General features: G+C 31.0%; 1 protein-coding gene across 3 annotated transcripts in view; it reads right to left on the bottom strand.

Annotated features, from left to right (window-relative positions):
• Nucleotides 1-9719, bottom strand: part of LOC111625203 — a 77604-nt gene extending 67885 nt beyond the window's left edge. For 2 of the 3 annotated variants that reach the window (XM_023368284.1, XM_023368285.1), the window contains exons 1-2: nucleotides 9571-9719; nucleotides 9410-9455 (exon numbers count right to left, since the gene is read on the bottom strand). In XM_023368284.1, the coding sequence (XP_023224052.1) occupies nucleotides 9410-9455; nucleotides 9571-9627 (103 nt within the window). In that variant the 5' untranslated portion in view covers nucleotides 9628-9719. The remainder of the gene's footprint in view (nucleotides 1-9409; nucleotides 9456-9570) is intronic. The other variant, XM_023368286.1, reaches the window with a different exon arrangement.
• Between the last annotated feature and the right edge of the window lie 8118 nt (nucleotides 9720-17837).

Raw genomic sequence — 17837 nt, 5'->3', positions numbered from 1 at the left:
AATGATATTCAGCATTGAAACAGAAACTGATATTTATAATGCTTCTCCTACGAGTTACACAGGAAGTTACATTTAATAAATACCTTAAACAATATTTTTCATTTATTTATTAAATTAAATCGAATTTTTCTCAATATTTTTTTTTTTCTAAAAATAACAACATTGAAAACTGTTCCTGCATCTGTTTTATATATCATATACCACTTTCCATCATCGAAAAGTCATTAATATGAAGTTCTTTATGATGTTGGATCCATAAGCAACTTTTAATCGCATCTAGAACCATCACATATGCTCCCCATTCTGTAGCTTGATATAAAGCATCAATGACTGTAACGTCTTACGATCCAAAACTTGTCATCCATCAACTCATAAGACGTACAGTTTGCAAAGGAGAAGCATTAAAAGTTGCCGAAGATCCCTTCCCTATCACTATCGCATGTGGCAATTAATCCATCATCGTACCATGAGCAACCCATCAAGAAATATTTATTTTCCTTCATCAAATTGCTTACTAATTGTTACAAAATTAACGTATTAACTGATATTTCTAAAGGAAAATATATAAATTAGCAAAAGATTTTCATCCGGATCAATGAACCAGAAGAAAATTCTGCAAGGCAAAAAGAGATGTTTTCAACTTAAGCTGATTACTCCTGTTTTCTATTTTCTTTAAATCTCTTGTCCGAAATTTTCTGGTGACAATAAAATACGATTTATAATCACTACAAATCCGGATAACGTCACTAATCCAGCGATAAGTTTGAAAGGAACAAAAAGAATTCTTCTTCCTCCTTCTCCAATTCCAAAAAAAAAAACACGAAAATCTAATTAACTTTGTAGACTGGAAAATTTCGTAAAAAATTCTGTTTTAGTACAGAATTAAAGGATTTAACAGTTAAATAATTCTAATACTTTAAGTTAAGTAGCAAAAAAAAAGAAATATTTCTAAGAAAAATGCGAATTTCTGAACATCTTTCAAACCGGGCACGCGTTGTCCAAACAGTTTTGTACGTTGGTCGAAGCGTGTCGATTAATGAATCAATTTTCGATAATGCACACCAACTCAGTTTTCAATAATACATTAAATTACTTAGCAGCTGATGTCTCACTCCCCCCATTTAGAAGAGAGAAGCATTAGTAATAATTAGATAAAACTAAGCTGCTACCGGCTTAACTTGAGCCGGATTTGGGCGGAGAAGGTTAAAGTTCGCTAGTAAAGATTCAATTTTCGATGTAGTCACACTTGTTATAAAGATTTATCACGTTCAATATCAAAAATCCGAGTGACGAAAGTGATGGATTAGTTATAAATTGATTTTTCCTTGCTCCAACGATGTTGCTTATAACTGTATCAAGAGTAATATTGGGCGGAGCAACAGGAGAATTTTCTGCACTTTAATATCGATTTTTATGTAGAAAAATAACGTATTTTTAATAATAAAAAAATAAAAAATAAATTCGAGAAAAATTTATCAATTTTCCTGAATGCTTCCCTCTACTCCAGGATGAAGAATGGTAATTTTAATTAGTAAGAGAGCGAACTTAGAAAAATTCTTAAGCCAAAATATTTAGTTTTAACATCAAGAAAAGAAACAAAATTTAATTACTAAGAATTCCTACGAATGCTTTAAATAAAAATTTTGTTATTACAGAAGTTTCTATGGAATTAAAAAAAAAACAAGTTTTGTTACAATTTCCACAATTTTGTATCACTGTAAACATGTGGATGGAGTTGGAGTTTATTATTAATCGAGCCGCTTTGTACGTCTCCATGGTGACGTACAGTTGTCAAATGTGGGTAGTAAGAGAGGTAGAAAGGTGAGTGAGAAGATCTGATCAACATCTTTCTACTCAACCTGTTACAATTTCGTAAAAACTAAGCTTAAATATGCTCTCACGAATCAATTTTATGAAAGAACCCTCCCCCCTTTAGAACGTAACAGAAACAAGCAATTTCTGACAGAAAACTATATATTTTTCAGTTTCTAACAACCAATATTGGTGAAGATGAATAGAAAAGACTTCAAAATTGAATTTTTTATTTTTTATTTTTTTATTTTTTCTCTTCTATCACGATATAGCACCTCCAACAACCATCCTATTACGTAAGGTGTTGGACAGTATGAGGATGCAGCAGCTGTGATTCGCAGCTGTTATAAAGACGACGACTTGGCCAAAAACTGACTGGTTCCCAAGGCACCCTGTATATGTCATCAACATCTGTGTAGGTATCATTGTCGTGTGGCACACTACTGATCGATCGATCGCCTGTGATTTATTACGCTTTGCATTGCTGCTGAACATACTTTTATTCAACGTTAAACTCTTAAGTTTTAACCAAATTTTTAACCCGATATTTTATCTATGATGTCAAAAACTTACATCACAAGATTTTTTGGCATTTCACTACAACAGAATACTTAGAATTGTTTGCGAAAATCGACTAATGCCTTAGGCAGCGGATTTTTTTCATCACGCTATCTAACCTTCAAAGTAAAATTTACACAACAGAGAGACCATTCAAGGAAGTACCTTCTATTTATAGACAAGACAGCTCACCTACTATCAGACCTCATAAATCCAGCAGTTTATATCTTATTCATCAATTTAGCTCTAAATTCAATATATATATATATATATATTTTTTTTTTAAAGCTTCTATTTACGAAGCTGTGCATCAATTGATCAAGAGAGGAGCAATTTCATAAACACTACAGTAATAAACCCTTATATGAGAATGTTTTTCTTTAATTTTCCTATATAAATAAAGAATTTATAATTATATTTAACCTGTTTTACATGATAATTTTATTATAATTAACCTTAAACTATAGGGATTATAAGAGGCAGCGAGGTTTATCTGCATATTCCATAGAGGAGTGCATTAAAAAAAGTTATGCTGTGCACTAAACTATAAAGGAACCGATCACGTGAGTGTACCTCGACACCAGGGACGGAGGATGACGTATATATATTGTAATTTTGGGGGAACAGGAACGATCCAGGTGGCACATCGGTTGCTTAATTTGTTTTTTCAATTTGTTCCCTCTGCACGTCACCTGTCAATCAAAATTTAAATCTCTGGATAGAAAAATGATCGAGTTAATCCTTAGACGTGGAGTAGAGACTTTAATTTTATAAATAAATTATAAAAAAAAAATTAATTTTCTAGCAAAATTGAGAAGTTAGCACTTAAAGTTCAAGGAGGAGAATTTTCTTTATGAAGGTTGTTTCATGGACGATCGAAGCTGTGAACACATCAAAAAAACTCCACGATTTGTTTTTCTGCCTCATTAGTTTTATAAAAAAAAACAAGAAAAGTTGTGACAAGTGACAATGTCGCAACATGCACTTAGCAAAGGACCCAGGTGGTGGTGTTGCACAGTGTGAAGAATCAATCAGCTGTTTATGAAATCCTTACAGGGACATTTGGGCAGCTGTTTATATGAGAAGTAGCAGTCTACATACTGCAGATGCTATTTCTCATCCCTCTGACGTCATAATATTAGATATTTAAATCGTTGACACGCGAAAACAAGCGTGGGTGGCGGATGTTTCCGGGACAACAGCTACATTCACAAGGTTGACAAACCTACAATGCCATAAAGAATTGGGAAAGGGGATACGTTTATAACATTCGGGGGATGTTATCTATGGAAAAATATATTATAAATTTTTAATGGAAATCAAATAATTAACAACTGTGCCCACTGAAGACCTTCAGGAAATACAAATTCTTCTATAAATAAACCGGGATTAAGTCAAACAACGAAGATTGTAGACAATAGTTGGGTACTTCTCCCCAGAGAACTATGCGACAACTATGCAAGTTGTGCTTCTATCCTCTTGAGAAATGGTGTGGGAAGTGACGAGACTGTTCCCTTCTTCCATTGACGGGGTTGGCGTCACAGACGCTCTACTGAATAACAAATCGCTTCTTGTCGTCAACCAAATGGAGATGCATAAGGTTTTTTTCCCCCCTTTTTCTTCTTCTTCTTCTACGTAGCTGCACAGAATTTCTGAAGCATAACGATCCTTTGCTCTAAGAAACACCACCCTTTAGAGTTGGCTGTATGAAGGTTCTAGTATGAATGGGGTAAAGAAACTCCTGATTTTGACACGAATTTCTGAATTCTAGCTGGCTATACACCACCATCTTAAGAGTTTTAGTATTTAGAATTAATTAATACATAACCCCAAGTTGTGTTTGGGTTCGTGTACGCATGGTTGATTCCTTAATGATATTAAATGAACGTGTCAAGTCGAATCCGCGTGATTTATATTTAATTATCTTCAGATAATAAAATTGATTAGGAATTAATTAACGTTAAGGAATAAGGAAAAAAAATCAGCAGGGGGAGGAGGAGGAGGAGGAGGAGGAGAAGCTGTAAACGACGAGGTATTTACAGCTAAACAAACAATAGAGAAGCAGGTGTCTGAGGTGGTCAAACGTCATTTTTTATACTCCCTATCCCACTTCAGATTGTCAGTGTATATACCTGGTCCTCCTCTCTACAGTGTAGGATACCTTCCATTCATCTTTCCACTGTGATAACATTATTATCATTTGAATGGATGCAACGTGGACGAAGAACACCTCTCTATTAAGGGATCCCCACCACTGCATAATCCTATGGGAATAAGACTTAGTTAACAGTACAAACGAAAGGAATTGTTCGTTGTGGGGTCGAGAAAGGTTATTTCTCTAGTATTTTTTTTTATGAATTTTGTAAAAAAGAAATAGTAACATAATTTGTATGAAGGGTGTTTCTTAATTTGGTTCTGTAGCACTCATTCTGTATAGACTTAAGGAATATTCTTGCAAAATTTGTTCATTTTAACGCGTTTTTAGCATTAAAATGGTAGCAAAATATATAATTTAAGTAATAAAAACATAAAAAAAAAATTAGATTCTACATCAATTTAATGCAAAATTTTTGATTAAAAGACAGTCAAATTTTATCTATTTCCAATTAAATTGATGGTTTTCTAATAAATTAAATAGTTAATTAATTAAATTCTTATGGTTTAATAGCTTTAAACAGTAAAAATATCAATTTTTTTTTAAAGTTTAAATCACTAAGAAGAAGAAAAAAAGATACAAATTTATAATCCTCAATTAAAGAAAAGCAGTGAAAGCAATTAAGTTTTTAAAACCAAAATTCAATTATTTTAACTCTGGAGAAAGATAAATAAAATTAATTCTGATCTTCTAAAGTTAAAAAAAAAAAAAAAAATTAAATTTCTGTATTTTAGAAGGGGGGGGAAAAAAGGAAAATAATTCGGTAGATTAAGGAAGAATTTAATTTCTTTACTTAAAAAATAAAATTAATTTAAGAAAAATCAGGTTAACGTCTTTCTAATAATTTTCATTACTCAAGAGTATACTTGAAAGCCTCCAGGCAAGTTTCTATTGAATTATATAGTTAGATAGTTAGAGATTTCTATCTTCTTCCTTGATAAAAATGGTAGAAACGTTGGTGATTCTAATCCTAGATGATATTTTTTTTTGCCTTTAGTTAAAAATATAGAGCTTTGTATAGTTAAAAGATTAAAATATCACAAATTTCTTCCTTAACTTAATAGTTTATAGTCGAATTTCGAGACGAAATCCTTAACATCTCTGTAGAATATAATTAGTAACGTAATTTTCCTCCTTGATTAAAACATGTAAAAATGTCAGAAAAGATTACAATTTAACTTCTAGACGACGTTCCTTGATACCTTTATACGTTTATCAGAAGAAAATTTAAAGTTTTGTAACATAGAAATGTAAAAGATTCCTTAATTAAATCATTTAAAATGCTCCTAGATGACATTTTAAAGTAATTAGAGTAACGATTCCTGTCTTCTTCCTTGATTAAAACGTTTAAAAACGTTTAAAAATGTTGGTGATTCTATTTGTAGTCAACATTTTGAACGTCTTTATACGTTTAATAGAAGAATTAATCATGTAAGATGTAGTTAAAATCCTTAAGAATCTTTCCGAAAAATAGGAATAGAATTTAGTTTTCTTACTCGAAAAATATCACGTGAGGAAAATACTTTAGGGAACAAGAACGCAATTGAGTTAGGGAATCGCTCGATTTAGTCAAATCACGAAAGAGACCCATCCGATCATGCACGAAGATGCATACAATCAAAAAGATGCCATTCTCGTACGTCACGAAGACCAAAGAGAGCGAGAGAGACAGAGAGAGAGAGAGAGAGAGGAAGAGAGAGAGAGATGCTTTGCTTCTTGTACTACAAGAGTTGCAATTTTGGTCACGTATTGTTGGGGATATCAAAAACCCCTTCTTCTCGTGTACATAGTGAAGAAAATAAGAAGAAAAACCTTTGTATCTCCCTATATAACTTATATATAATATGTATATATATATAAGATTTTCTTTATCCGAAGATGGAGAAGATAAATCTCCAGCATCCTTTATGTTACTTTGATAGAATTTACAGTATTTGTAAAAGAAAAAATCTATTAAAGAAAACGATAAAAAAAAGTACTATAATAGGGAAACAAATAGCAAGATCACGTAGTATATTTACCGATATTTTCGTGAAAATCCCTACTAAAAAAATAAAAAACATTTTACGTCTTTTATAAGCAGAAAAATCACAATTTTACGTTAATAAATGGATTTAGATTAATTCAATTTATATAAATTATATTTTTAGATTAAAATATTTATAAATTTTTATATAAAACGAATTAGAAATGAAGGATATGCAAGAGATTCTCGTTCCTAGAGGGGAGGAAAAAAAAATCCACTTATGCCTTATCTGTTGAAGACTTTTAACATTTGTTGGATGCGCTTGAGAAACGTTTCCCACCCCCTTACAGTAACGTAATACTCATCAAAGGGAAGAAGTCAAACAGAAAAATATTTTTGTATGTTCAACATGTGGTTGAAGGCCTTAGTTTAACTGGAAAAATGACTAAACTAATACCAAAATGATGTATGTCATACACTAAACAGGTGTCGAAAGTTGGGAAAATTATGAACTCCTACAACATAATTAATAAATCTAGTTAATGAATCAAGAAGAAGGATATCGAAGTGTTAATTATATTCAATAAAATCGCTTCTATGATGAAATTAATTGAGTTTATTGAACATTAAACTTGAGCATTCCGACGTATCAATCACTTGAATATTTTTGTATTAAATTTCCATTATTTCGCGGCGATTTTTACGCGAAAATTTTAACATTTTTCTGAGTATTTTTACGTGTTAAATATGAATTTATGTTTATATTTTTAGTTTATTTTATTATCTTAATCAACGTGTCCATATTTGACCTTCTAAACGTATCAATTTTCAAACATGGCTGAACCGTTTCATGCACGAAACTAATTAAAATTTAATGAGAAAAATTCAGTTAATGCTAGATTAAATTTTAAATATTGCCAAATGTCACGATGTCAGAAGCTAACATGTAAATTAATACGAAATAAAAAAGGTATATCTCGTGATATCAAGCGAGGAAACAACGTTTCCTGTATATATATATATATCCCTTTGTAATTTCTGCAGCTGCATCTCTGTATTTATGCATAAATTTATATTTAATTATATAAAAAAACAGGATATATCTTTGATTTTTATATCATATTTTTGATATCTTCAATTAATGTAGACAATCATATATTTCAAAGCTGAATTGATATCTTATAATACCCTTTTCACTGCTAGATATACTTCAAAGACTATACACTTTATGTATATTACATGAGATATCATGAAATATTCTATTAAAAATCTATTTTATTGTTTGATATCCTACGAAATTCCTAATAATATCCTGCAAAATCTTATAGTATTGTATATCTATTTAATATCTTTCTGATCCTTTATCCTATTTTTATAATGGCACAACATTTGAACTGATATCCTATTTCACATTTCAAATTTATTAGAGGAAATCATACTAGATACCCCTATTTAATACTTTATCTTCCCATAAATACTCCTATTTTAATACTGAACAACATAGATCAAGATGTTCCTGCTATAATTCGAGACATCCTTCCTCTCAGGAAATTTCAGCTTTAAGGATAGATATTCAGGATATCTTATCCTATACTTGATAATCTCATTCTGATACTTATTAAGTGATATCCTAGACACCTCTTAAAATAACCTGAATAGCCTGAAGCCTGAATACGTATAACCTTAAACGTCTCTCACTTTTTTAATGCAGCCTGAATAGCCTTAAAGCTTGAAGTATGTGCTACCTTAGACATCTCTTAACTTCTTAAGATAGCTTGAATAGGTTGGAGCCTGTAGACTGAGTAGCCTGAAGCCTGAATACGTACAATATTAGACATCCCTCACCTTTAAAGACAGCTCGAATAGATGTGACCTCGCCTCCAAAAGTTCTTTTTTTTCCTACCTTATTCTCCACTGAAAAATCTAGCTGCACGCCAATAATGTTAGAAATACCCCCCTTTAACGCCATTCCTCACTAACGTAAGCTGTGAATGCTTCTAAACCTTCGCTAATTGCCTCTCGAGCCTCTACCATTCACACAATACATAAAAGGAAAGGCACAATTTAAATAAACCGCACCCTTCCTCTATTCAACTTTATCGTCAATACGTTCTTAAACAGGTAAGAAAGCGAAAATATGCCATTATAACGTTACCCAACCTGTGTATTAGTAAGTATGATGCATAATGACATCCATTTACGTCCCCCAACCTTTACATCATTTAAATTGGAGCGCACAATATTGTAGTATACGATCATCAAAGGCTATTTCCTGTCGTGATGCATTGCAATTGTCTTCAGGAAATGAATTACAGAGCAATAAATGGTTAGATTTTTCTCTTCGTCACACAAGAAACACGTCTTGGAGGGGTGGAAACACCAGAGAGAGCCAGAAAATTCGCATTTTTTGGAGAGTACAAGCCATCGTCTACCGATATTCCAACACAGGAATATCCATTAAATTAATGCTATTATAGTAACAAATTTAAAACAATAGAAGGGGGGGGGTTAAAAGCGATTGTTGCTTTGGTGGCATCATTAAGGCGCGCGTGCGCCAAGAAAATTCCCCGTGTCGCCGCAATGTCTGGACCCAGGCCACACACAAACCACGAGGTATTACCACTGACTGGACGAATGGACTCGAATCGATTGAAAATTTTGCTTTTCAATCACGTGACGCCGCGTGTGCCTCCCTTTTATAACATTAATCCCCAGGAGGGTCGAAAGAACTCATTTGTTAAGCTGTGACGCGGATTATATACCATCATTATCACGCGATAAATGACCTTTAAGGTCTTTTAAACATAGGTAAATTACACACCTAAAGATTCTTTAATTTTAAGGCTACATTTTAGTTAAAATTACAGCCTTATATGTATGCAAAAAAAAGAGCTTTGTTGACATAGAACGTTACCCACCTGCTACTGGTGACAGCTTGCTGACTACACACCACCTGGACTTCCACTAGAACAGAGAACTAATGTGTTACATATCCCCCTTTTTGACATATCTATATATATATATATATTTATATATATAAAACACACACACAAATGCTAACGATCCACGTGACCGTTACCTTCCTTCCATCTCTGTATTTCAAAGACCCTTCTACAAGCGTCCTTGGATCAGCCATCCTCACTTCAAATCAACCACCACGTGAAGAGGCTCCAAACTTAACTCCTGATCGACGGGGCATAACTCCTCGCCTTCCAAGACGCTGACTGAATGAGGTGACGCCCGACGCTGTCTGCCAGTACAGGCAGATGGCAGCGTACGATCGGAGCGCCATCATTCCACCCCCGGTCACGTGACGTCCCGTGTGCAGGTGTTTTAGCGCTTTCCGAGAGAAGTTTCGTTCGGTAGGATAGGGTTACTCGTTCCTAATTGTCACTTTGACACCGCGCAGACCCTGGGAATGTTCCCCGGCGAGCATTAGAATAGGGAATGTTGCCTGTAAGGCTCTTACGTTGTGTTGTTCAAAGCACAACCTAAGTGCCTCGTACTATCAGACAGCATTGCTTATAGAATTATAAGGTTAATTCTATAAGGATTAGGGTTTAAGGCTTCTAATAAAAAAAAATCTAACGCCTTATATTCGTTTTTAAACGCTAAAGCTAGTTATACGAGAAATTCTAGCCTTAAAAGCAACATATTGCCCTTAAGGCTCTTTAGGTAGTTTAAGGATATGCCTTAAAGACGTATGATTGTCGATAAGGCTATCATACAGGCTCTTTAACGATTTAAAAATCGATTTTTACTCGAGGGTCTTTGAGCCTTAGCGACGCGTTTAATTTTAAGGCAGTCGTTTAGTATTAAAGGCTCAACAGAAGTTTAGCCCTTTCCGAGTTTCCACCCTTTATAAAGCCTGCGTTTAGATGAAATAAATGATTTGAAAGATCTCGATTATCATCATGGTGATTGAGAGCTCTTCAGCCTCGTTTTTCCGGTGTCTTTGCGAAGTGTAGGTCGTAACCCCCTGAAGCTATCAAACAGTAAAGGCAAGATTGCTGCCTGGTCTTTGACCTGGATATGATCTGTTGTCTTTAATAAATATCCTGTTAGAGGTCTTTGGAATCTCTGAAAGAATCTACGTTCTTTAAGGGTATCTCTTGCTATTATAGGCGAAAGTTTAGGGGGATTTAAGGCTTTACACTCACATTTATAATTTATAATTAATAATTAAAACATTAATTCTGTATGATTTTTGATAAATTTTAAATACATAAAGGCTAACGCTAATTTATAGTAAGGTTTAAGGCTTAAAAGCCTTTAAAATTACTTAATAAAATCTAGCTTTATATATACATATTCAGCAAAAATAAGGCTTAAAACAATTAAGATTTACTTAAATTAAATTAAAATATAAAGGCTTTATGGCCAGCCTTAAAGCCTTTCAAATCTTTAATAAACAATTTAAGAAGCTTTTATTATGAATTTAACAATTGGAGGCTTTAAGGTTTAAACAGCGAATTGCTTTAGCCTCAACGTTTCCAATGATGATTAAGCCTTCAAAACAAATAATTTAAGCCTTACAGCCTTTGTATTTCATTGATAAAACTTTCATAAAGACCTACAGGCACAAAGATTGAGTCTATAAAGAACTAATGCCAATATATATATAGCTCCTTTATCGAACATTCTATATATTCACAGCCTTTATATAAAGGCTTACAAAAAGAATACATAGATTTAAATGTCGTTAAACCTGTAAGTAACGTTTATTTAAAGATAAAGCTACTGAAATTATAGCTTCAAATGCATAAATACAATTTAATGTAATCTTAGCCTTAATTAATGTTGACGTAAGGCTACTTAATAGGGAAAAAATGTTTTTATAGATGTATCAAAACAGATAAGACAATTCAATTAATTAATATACAGTGTTTAAACATAAAGGGTGCATTGTATGAGATGAGGTTTCTTTACTAGAAGGAGATTTAATACCTTAGTAGAGGTCAAAGGTTAAGGATGTAGATAACTGGGCGTGTGATGAGATTACCTCCTTTATTGGTAAACACGGTCACGTGACAGGTTTTTTTTAAAAAAAATGTTTAATGAAAAGCTCAACTGTGAAAGTAGGGAAATTAATCTTATTTAAGGATAAAGGAGACTTATCTAGGATCACGAATTTTATCGAATTTTTTTAGAAAATGAAATTTTTTTTAAGGAAACAATCTTCAGTTTCATTCGATATTTCGTAACTAAATTACTTTAGGCTAGCAGTTTTTGGAGGTTTGTAAAAAAATAGCCTTTTTTTCTTCCTTCTAAAAAGGCTTCTTTTTGTTTTAGAATAGGAGTCGAAATACGTGTATACGTCGCTATATAAAGAAAAAAATTGCTTATTTTAATGATAGATACGTCCCTCTACAAAACATGAGCCTCTACAAAACATGAGCCTGTTTTCTTTTTAAAGCGAGCCTTTTATTCACGAAAACCTTATTTTTTTTTTTAAATAAAGAAGATTCATACCATTAAAATAACCAAAGTTTTCTTAATACATTCAACGTTTTAACTCGCTTTAAATAAGCCTTTTTCTTCACAAAATAAGCCTTTTTTGGAAAAGAACAAGTTTAAAACCAGCCTTTTGTTTACTAAACGAACTTTCTGAAGGTCATTTAAGATGTATTATTGTGGAAGAGAAAACATATTAAACGAGCCTTTCTCTTCGCAAAATGAGCCTTTTTTTCGTGAACAGAAACAGAGAAAAAGGCTAAATTTTCTATTAAAAAAACCACTTACTGGAGAAAGTTTGTGTCGTTAATTTAACCAAATTCTCCATTATATATTCACGTATTCACGTATCTAGTATCCACTTTTCTAGTTTAAAACGTGTTTAGACACTAAAATTAAATAATAATTTGAGTGTTTTTAGAAGGGAAAGTATCTTAAACATTATTTTTAACTAGCCTTATAAATTTTTCACTCTTAGCAGCAATTGAATTAAATATTTAGCAAGTGTACTCTACATACAGTCCTAGATAGAGAAAAGAAAAAATATATATATACGTGTAATACCACGTAGATCAAGAAAAATATTTGAATTAGTCACGTGACAAGCCAGACTTACGTCACTGACGGCGATGAATGACGCAAATACTACGTCACACACGCATTGAGTTAATATCGAAAGAAAAAATATTCTATTCAAATCTATAGAGTTTCAGTCTACGTGACTATGCTGTAAAATTCACGTGACTAAGCAATTCACAGTAATTTAAATTGTTCACGTGACTGTGCAGACGTGAACCACGTGATTACGTAAGCCACGTGTTCACAGGTTTACGGAGTTCAGGTATAATATGTGATTTAAAAAAGTGGCTTAAAGAATTCACGTGAATAAGTAAAACCACGTGACTAAAAAAGTCCTCGTGATTATTTAAACCATACGATTCACGTAATAATTTATACGTAATTCGTGTGTGTATGCAATGAAACAATTGATTCACGATTGATACGTATGATTCACGAAATGATTTAGGCAGTTTACACGTGAAACACGAAGCAATTGAGACACTTCACGTGGCCAGAAAAGCTGGTGATTCACCCTATCTATCCTAAACACACCCAAAAATACTTTAAAAAAACCCTCCCTTCAAACTATTCACTTAATCACGTACGAAAACCCCCCAGAAAACAATAAAGATCATCCTAACTTTCAACCCCCCCCTCACGACTTTCACAACTCACCATTTACGATGGAAACTTTCCCATGAACGACACTATTCACCCCTAAACTAATCTACAAAAAAAAAAAAAGTTTCTAAGTAAACACACAACTTTTTAGAATCATCCCTTATAGAAGAGTACACTAAAAATAATCCCCCCTTGGTACAGATTATCAGAATTGTTCCTTTGATGGACACCTGTCCTCTATCCTCTCTTCTAACAATTCCTATGAAGCACTAAACCCATCTCTTTATCTAATTTCTGTAGAAGATGACCCTCCTTTACCAATCTCCTATTGGTTGTACGGCTATTAAACTAGGACCTCGTGTGTTATAGGTGAAGTCTGCATCATTTATTAGTTCTCTCTCTCGCTTACTCTCTCTCTCTACCCCCTTTTATCGTCTGTATAACTTCAAAATGGGGGATGATGATAATTTCGTAAATTTATATGCTCCCAACAATTACTTGATGCTTGTTTACCCAATCTTAAATCAGATTATTGTTTTAATTATTCAAAAGAGAGGATTGTTTATTGTGTATTTTGGTGATTTATTTGGTAAAAAAAAAACACAAAAATAGTAGAATATTTTGGATTTGTTTTAAAAAACTTCACATTTTTAGGGGTTTTTTTGAAGGGGAATTTTGTACCTTCCAGCATCTCTAGACACTAGAATATTTCTCATAAAATTTCGGTAATTTTATCAAATAAGAATCAAAGAAAGACTTTTAAAAAAAAGGGATTAATTAACGTTTAAATCATAAAAAATACAAATTAATATTCAAGAAAAAATTTAATTAATATAAAAATTTGCAGCAATGTATGCAAATTTACACATTAACAATTTAAGTTTAAATTTACTGATAATATATATTTAAAAAAACGTGTATTTTTTTGAGGATTTCTACTTCAAATTAATATCTGGGAACCTTCCTCCACCGAAAAAAAATCAGCTGTTTTTAAGTAAGTGGGTGGGAAGTAGAAAAGAAAAGATAATCTCTGGAGGACGAAAACTGCCCGCAGCTGCTCCTCTTGTAATCCTACAGAGAGGAGGAAAAGGAAAAAAAAAAAATCCCCAAGAGATAGAAAAGAATGGATAAGTTCCCTCGCTTCCGCGTTATCCCTTTAACCCACTGCAATGGGGGGTCATTGTGAGGTCACGGCCATTGATCCCCTTCTAATTGGGGGATTCTATAGCTGGACACTATCCCAAGGGTCAAACCCTGGTCGTCCCTTTGTCTAAAAGCTTTTAAAATGGCGCATAAGTGGGTTGGATGAAAAGAAACGTCGAGTTCATTACTCCTATCTGCTTGTAAGCATCTCCCACGATGATAATTATCCATTTGCAACACCGTGTTTTGAAGATTTATCGTATTGAAGATGAAGGAGGATCTATTCAACATGTTTGACTTAGTTCTAATCTATTTTTTTTCGCCTCTTATTCCGCTTATCCCACGTTTTAGTTACAGGATGTCGTAGTAATTGAAGAGTGCAATACGTTATCATCATTTTTTTTTAAAGAAATTATATATTTTTCACTAGTTTTTACATCATCCTTCTCATCATCATCAATATTTAAGCGATAATAAATGCAAAGGCAAAACTTTAGCCTTAATATAGTAAAATTAGTAGGTATTTTGTATCTAAAATTAAGGCAAACCTATTTAATCTTTCTGTAGCAAATTTAAGTCTTTACATAAGAAAATTAATGCAATTATATAAGCCTTAATGAAGATGTAAAAAAACCAGCCTTCAGATAGAAAAAAATAAGGCAAACCTAACGTAGAAAATCATGAAAAAAATAGCCTTTATAAATCAAAATTAACATGCCATAGTCTTAATATATAAATTAAAATAAATTTGTTAACCTTAACCTCAAAAAATACATTAAAAATTAATCTTCATTTATTAAATTTAAGGCAAAGTTATTTATTTTTTTACTTTAAAGTAAAAAAAAAAAAACGATAGACAATTTGACTTTATTCATTAAAAATTAACGAAAATAAATTCGTTTCAAATAGAAAAACATAAAAAAATAACTTTTATTTATTAAAAAACAAGTTACCCTTTCCATAGAAAAATTTAGCCTTAACTTATGGAAAAGCAGGCTCTAAATAGGAGGAATTAGAGCAGATCTGATAGCCTTAACTTATGGAAAAGCAGGCTCTAAATAGGAGGAATTAGAACAGATCTGATAGCCTTAATGCATAAAAAACAGGAAAAAGTACCCTACAAATACGTAAATTATAGCAAACCTGAAAGCCTTACTTAACCTATGGAAAAACATGTAGCAGAACTGAAGAAAAAACCTTTAATAAAAAATGAACTTTCAGAGAAAAACACTCTTTTTTTTATTAAAAAAAGAAAGAGATTTAATAAGAGAAAAAAAAGGGGATAAATAAAATACATTTAATCTTGGTAAAAGTTCACTTACTTTATTTTTATAACCTGGCAAATGATGTTAAAATTACATTTTCTGATATCAGATGAGATTGTTATTGTTGCGGTTTTAATTAATGTTGAAATTAAAATTGTAATTTAACGCTTACAACGTAATATTGTCTTCATTCAATCTTTGTAAATTAGCTGAAGTAAAAGTAGTTTCGTTGGGGGAGACCAAAGGAATTTCTTTGTTAGTAGCTATTTAGCGATCAATAAAAGACAGAAAATTGAAGATATATCCAATTATTTTCGCCTTTCCAAATAATTTTTAACCTTTCTCCACGTAGAAAATGGGCATTCGAGATGTAGAAACAAGTTAAGAAACCTTACAACTTTATCGATTATATTATTTACTTTAATAAAAAAAAATATATTTATAAATTTATAAAATTCGTTGATTATAATATATAAAATATATAAAATTTAATAAATTAATAAGATTTCTTTTAGGATAATTCAATTATTTGATTTGTATTCTCCAGCATCCTCATCAATATCCGTTTCCTTATTGATATGGATTATTGCAAATATTTTAATAAAATATAGCTACAACTTTATAAAATTTATTAATTATAATCAAAAATATTTAAAAATTTAATAAATTAATAAAGTTTGTTTTATATATATTTTTTAAAAAATAATTTAATTATTTAATTTGTATTCTGCAGCATCCTCATCAGCATCCTTCTCTTCGTTGATGCTTTCTCCTGAGAGAATGATACTTTACATTTAAAAATTTTTAAGTTTATATCAAAGAATATATATTAGGTAATATTTTAAATAATTTATTAACTGTTTTATTTACTAACTTTCTAGTTTATAACTATAAATAAAGGAATGGATTCACATCTCATTCCATTATTTATTTTACTCGTTTCTATCCATTTCTCTCCATGCAGAATTAAATAAATATGTTTAGAACAATGCTCTGTAGCTTATTAGTAAAATTTTATATATTAAAATGACATAAACATTAAATATTAAAGTCGTAAAATTTACAAAAGGGAGGAAACTTTACTTAGAACCAAATGATTTATGTTGGTGGTAATGCACTTCCACAGTATAAATCTTCACCCTGTCGAGTGTTTCGTCTAATTTTAAAGTGTTATTTTACTGTTATTACGAGGGGGGAATTTCTCTACTTAATTTTTTAAATAATTAATTTGAATAATTAAATTTTCTTTTATATACAAAAAATGAAGAATAAAATTAGTTTTCTTAGAAGGAAAAATTGTATTAAAAATTAAATAAAATGATATTAATTTTATTTATTTACAAGAAAACAAGGAAATATACTGAATTTTTAGTTTTTAACAAGAAAATTTAAGGTAAATTATATTAAAATTTAGGTGAAAAATATATAGAAATTAATTGAATTTTTTTTTATAAACTTACAAAAATTAATTTATAAAAAAATTTTATATAAAAATTGAAGAATTTATAGATATTTTTAAATAAAAAAATACAATTTTTACTCAATAAAATTTTAAGAAAATCCAGGAAGAAAAGGGAGAAGGAAAAAAAAAAAAGGAGAAGTGGAAGCATCTTTCAACAACGTTACCAAACTACTCCAGTTGAACAAATAAAGGACTAACATATTTATTTTTGTTGAAGAAACAAGTCAACATTCATGTTTTTATCGTTGTATTGTGTTTTCTTCACCTCATTTTGACTTCGTTGAAAAGTGAAAAATAAAAATAAAAAAAAAACATTTACGAATGGTAAACTTCGCATGAATGATCAGTGGAAAGATTGACACAAAAGAACGTTTCGTTAGAATAAAAAAAAGAGAGAATTTATTCTTAAAATAATTCATAAAATATACCAAAAAAAAGAAGATTTTAAAGTAGACCTTTAGGGTATAAAATAAATGTAAACATTGTTTTGTTATTAAAATAAATTAATTAAACAGAACGTATGGAAGAAAAATGATTTTTCTCGAACTTGTTTTCTTGATGATTTATTCGCATTTTTTAATATTCTTATGCTCATAATTTTGTTGTAAAGTTTAAATTTTTATTTATTTTCTCTTAATTAAAGTCGAAATAAATCGAATTTTATAAAAATAATTTAGTTTTTCTTGATGCTAAAATATGTTAATTCTATCAAAAACAACCAGAAAAATAAAGAAAATTTATGTAAAATATATCTTATTTTACAGATTATTAATTAATTTTAATCAAAAATGAATAAATATTCTATAAAATTAACCTTTATTTTAATATTTTTAAGTGTTT

The sequence above is a fragment of the Centruroides sculpturatus genome, unplaced genomic scaffold, assembly GCF_000671375.1.
Source record: "Centruroides sculpturatus isolate CEXI.00-Female unplaced genomic scaffold, Cexi_2.0 scaffold456, whole genome shotgun sequence".
NCBI classification, from domain to species: domain Eukaryota; kingdom Metazoa; phylum Arthropoda; class Arachnida; order Scorpiones; family Buthidae; genus Centruroides; species Centruroides sculpturatus.
Note: the sequence above shows the minus strand (reverse complement) of the source record. Positions and strands in the feature narration are given on the sequence as shown.